The sequence below is a fragment of the Merops nubicus genome, unplaced genomic scaffold, assembly GCF_000691845.1.
Source record: "Merops nubicus isolate BGI_N331 unplaced genomic scaffold, ASM69184v1 scaffold6251, whole genome shotgun sequence".
Lineage (NCBI taxonomy): Eukaryota > Metazoa > Chordata > Aves > Coraciiformes > Meropidae > Merops > Merops nubicus.
The window spans coordinates 13,863-18,006 of NW_008590212.1; the positions used below are offsets into that span (position 1 = coordinate 13,863).

A 4,144-nucleotide genomic window follows, 5' to 3' on the forward strand; every position below is an offset into this window, starting at 1 on the left:
AAAGAGTGTGTTTTCTACTCTGGGGAGTGATGGGATGGGATCTGGTCTTCAGGTGCTGGAAGCAAGATAAAGGAGATACAGTGGCTTCAGTTTAAGGTGTGATTACCCCCACCAGAAGTTACTGCTTGCAGAATTGGGAAGCACAAAAGGGGATAAATATCCTCCCCTGGGGGCTCCAGGTTATTACCTGGAGCTGGTGCAGGTCCAAGCTAGCCTTGCCCCTGCAGTGCCACTGCAGTAGAGGAGAGCTGTCATGGCACTGCCAAAGCTGCTCGCTCCATTGAAGATCAGCCAGGCCATCTGCTTTCCCCTAAGCACCAGGAGAGAGCCAGGCTGACATGTGAGAGCTCTTCATGGGGGATGTGGTGCTCAGCTTGAGCCCCTGGCAGCCCACCTGATTCTCCTGCAGTTGGCTTTGTAGCAGTTGGATGGAGTCAAGAAGGGAGGAAACCTCCTGCAATTCCCGTAAGGACAAGGCACTGTGCTGTGGACACATGCCCAGGGGGAGAGCAGAGGCTACGGTCACACTTTTCTCCAGCACTTGACCTCAGGTGAACTCATGGAGCAGGATGGTGGTGTTAAAACACCGGCACCACAGAACGAGGGGGAGCCCCTGGTGCACAGGATTGTTCCATGTTAGCTACAGGCTGAGGATCTTAAACGCAAGGTACTGGGCAAAAGCCAAAGTCATCTTGGGAAGCATGCCTAGGAGAGCAAGTCCTCTCTAACCCAGCCACTGGTGGAAGGGAAAATCAACACGTTGTGATCAACTGCTCCTCAGCAAAGCCCCGAGAGTCACTGCAGGGCTCTCCTCACCAGCAAGTCTTTTGCTCCCTCCTGAAAAGAAACACAGCTCCCACAGCTCTATTTGTAAACCCACTGTGAAGCTCGTGCTTCATTTGCTTTTGCTGGGACTCCAATTGTTTATAATGTCTAAATCTATTTATGTTCACTTCTTCTCTCTCCCCAGAAAATGCAGAGCGTGACAAAGTCATTAGTAAGTACCACCAGAATTACTGCTTCCACTTGTTGCTCTTGGTGAAGTAATACTTGTAAACAAGTAACTTGTTTTGTTCCTAGGTGATTCTAGGTGGTATCCAGAGTGGGACAGGCCTGCGTGTGACGAGTACTGCATCACCATTATTGCTTTAAGGCCGTTACTCCTTATACTGACAGTTCTGGCCACCTGGCTCTTACCAAAATACTATTCTCTAGCACTGGCCAGTGAGTGACACACATGCAGAAGACCACAAGAGCACTTAGGTCAACTCATCCCCTCCCTGCACTGAAGTTACTGGCAGCACAAAGATCTGTAGAGATATTGTTTGCATCTGTGGCAGAGCAGCGTGAGCTGGATCTGGTGGGTTTGTGCTGCCCCAGCAGCTGCCACCACACCTTCTCAGGAGGGTCTGGAGGGTGCCCAGCCCAGGAGCCTGGCCCAGGCCCTGGGCAAGGCACGCATCTCTTACTCCCATTGCACTTTTTCCTTGAACACTCCTCCAGCAAGATACAGAGTAGCCTGGAGAGGTTTTTTCATTTCAACATCTTTTTAAAAGAATTTTTTGACCCCCGCGAGCCCTGGCGTCTTCATCCTGGGGCAGGCAGTGTGTGTCCCAGTCATAGCATTGTACAGGGGCCACTTGTACTTCTCTTTGTTTAGAATTTGGCTTTAAACTCATATGTCGTCTGTGCCAAGACACAGTTTCACCTGTGTGTATACACGATTATGTATCACTGTGATCTTTCCTGGGTTTTGTTTGTTCTTGTTTGCTGACTGCTGTTTCAAACAATAAATCATTATTTCCTGCTTCCCATGTACAGCAATTACCTATTGGCTAAAACTGAACTGCTGGTGCACAAAAACCCATATCCAGCTCCAACCAGCACAGTGCTGAGAAACAGTGCTGGGAAAGGTGGTATAAAAACTTCAAATAAAATATGCCTGTAGGTTCAACATCTGCCAAGGGATGAGTCTCCTGGAACTCCCCTCCTCCAGCTGGAGGGGAGGCTGGAGGGCGCGCAGCTGCACCAGCTCCCCGGGGGGCCGAAGCGGTGGGTGTCTGTGCAGAGGTGGGCTCAGCTGCCTCTGCACCCTGCCCCTCAGCAGGGCACCCACAGCTGCTGCAGAGGAAGCCGGGAGGTTCCCCTGGCCACCTCCTTTCTGGGGTACTGCCCCTGCAGGACCTGGCAGTGCTTCTGCACACCCACTCCCGACCCCACTACTGGGGTGGGTCTCAGCTGGAAACACTGGAATTGGGACCCAAGTTTCTCACACTCTTCTTCCTGGTAGTTAACAGGCCTCACTAGAATCATCTCAGCATCAGCATAAATAATTTTTTTTTTTTTTTTTTTTGAAATGTAAATACATCTAAGGACAAAATTTTGCCCTTGATAGATCTTTACATTTACTTTGTTGGGCACTGGAGCCTCTGTAGCCACGACATCACACACGCAGACGGGAGATGAGCAGTATCTCTTCCATGCACCAGTAACCAGGGTCCCAGTACCCACACTGGCCTACTTGTGAGTGAGCCAAGCTGAGTTCTGTCTTCCAAACTGGACAGATTAGGGTGTTTAAAAAAAAAAAAAACAAACCAACAAAACCTCATTACAGAAGCAAGGCCATGGGTCTATCCAAAGAAAAGCAGCTATTTTCCTCCCCACGTGTCTTTTTGCCACTTTTTCATGCAAGACCCAAGCCTCAAACTCCATGTAGTGCCAAGTGCCACCTGAAAAGGGGACAGCAGACAGCACATGGGCATCAGGACTCAGCCTCTGTCCCCTCTGTTGTGTGGGGCTCCCACCCCAGCACTGAGCCTGGCACAGTGCCTGCCCCACTGAGACCATGTGTGGTTACATCTCCTACTGCAAAGAGAAATGCAGGAGAGGGAAGAGCAGTCGCTGCTGTGTCCCAGGAGCAGAAATGAGCTCGGCAGGAATCCTCCCCTGCTTAGTTTAAACTACGCTTGGTCTCCAGGAGAGTAAACAGAAACAACACAAAGCCCTTAAAGTTCAAAACATTCACAGAGCTGTCATTTAACTATATCCTTCAACAGCTCTAAGGAAATACAATAGAAAAATCTTCATTAAAAAACCTATAAATCCCTGGGTCTTAGAAGAAAAAAACAAAACAAAACAAAACAAAACTTTACAACATGGTGTCTTTCAAACGAAAAAGCCTTAAAGTCAGGAATTCAAAGCATCTCATTTTAAGGACATCCAAATATGCAGGTATTTTACTCCAAATGATCAAACCACTTTGAGTCGTCCACATTTACCTTGACATATGTTCATGAATGCTGTATCATAAATGCAAACTGCTAATATAAAAATATAACCTTCAGTTATTTTTTTTTGCAAATCTGTAAACTCTAAAGTCAGGTTAAGGAGATAATTTACAAGAGTTCAAGCTGTTCTGAAAATATGAAAAAAACCTTTTTCACCCTTCCAAATCTATTTTATTTCCTACTCTTTACAATTGTTAGACCTGTATAGCCGTATTCCCTCAGAAAGAAAGGCGCAAAAAGCACCAACAGTGAGCCCATGCAGACAGTCACTGTTCAGATACAGGCTCTTCAGCAGACCAGTCCTTTGGTTTAACTTACCTACAGGAGTATGAGTAAGCCGTCTTGATTTTCCAGGTTAATTAAATAAATGTCCAACCAACAATCCTCGAAACCTGTCAACTGTAACAACTGAAAGAGATTCAAGACAATGCAAAGCCTTTTCACCCCGTAACATCAGAGCAACAGGTCTTCCTGAAGCCTGTTAGGGGTTTACTACAGATAGGGATTTGATGCTAAAGCTACGTAGGTGCCCCAGCTATGGGTCCTAAATTAAAAAAGCACACTTCCAAGGAAGCACGTGTAATTTAAGGCCAGGCAGCCACCAGGCTGAAGTACCTTCTCCTGTACAGGTAACCAGGCAGTTGATGCAGCTCAAAACCACTTTTTTGTAGGGTGCTTTCAGCTAGATCAGGTTCCTGAAATTAAATGCCATCTGCAAGCTTGTTTTTAACTTGTTTTTAACTTTTAAACAATAAACAGGGGAACACCTGTGCCAGTCCTCTGCACTGACAGGGGCCTCATCCAGTCCAGATTAGAACCAAGGACTCTTCCTCCCCAAGTACAGACTCCGCCTTCTC

The 4,144-nt window shown here is 47.2% G+C and overlaps 1 protein-coding gene across 1 annotated transcript in view; it reads left to right on the plus strand.

The window, feature by feature from the left end:
• The window catches only part of LOC103782099 (glioma pathogenesis-related protein 1-like), a 9,471-nt gene extending 8,239 nt beyond the window's left edge, over positions 1-1,232 (plus strand). Inside the window, exons 5-6 of the mRNA XM_008949843.1 lie at positions 971-997; positions 1,081-1,232. Of these exons, the coding sequence (XP_008948091.1) occupies positions 971-997; positions 1,081-1,232 (179 nt within the window). The remainder of the gene's footprint in view (positions 1-970; positions 998-1,080) is intronic.
• Positions 1,233-4,144: the final 2,912 nt, after the last annotated feature.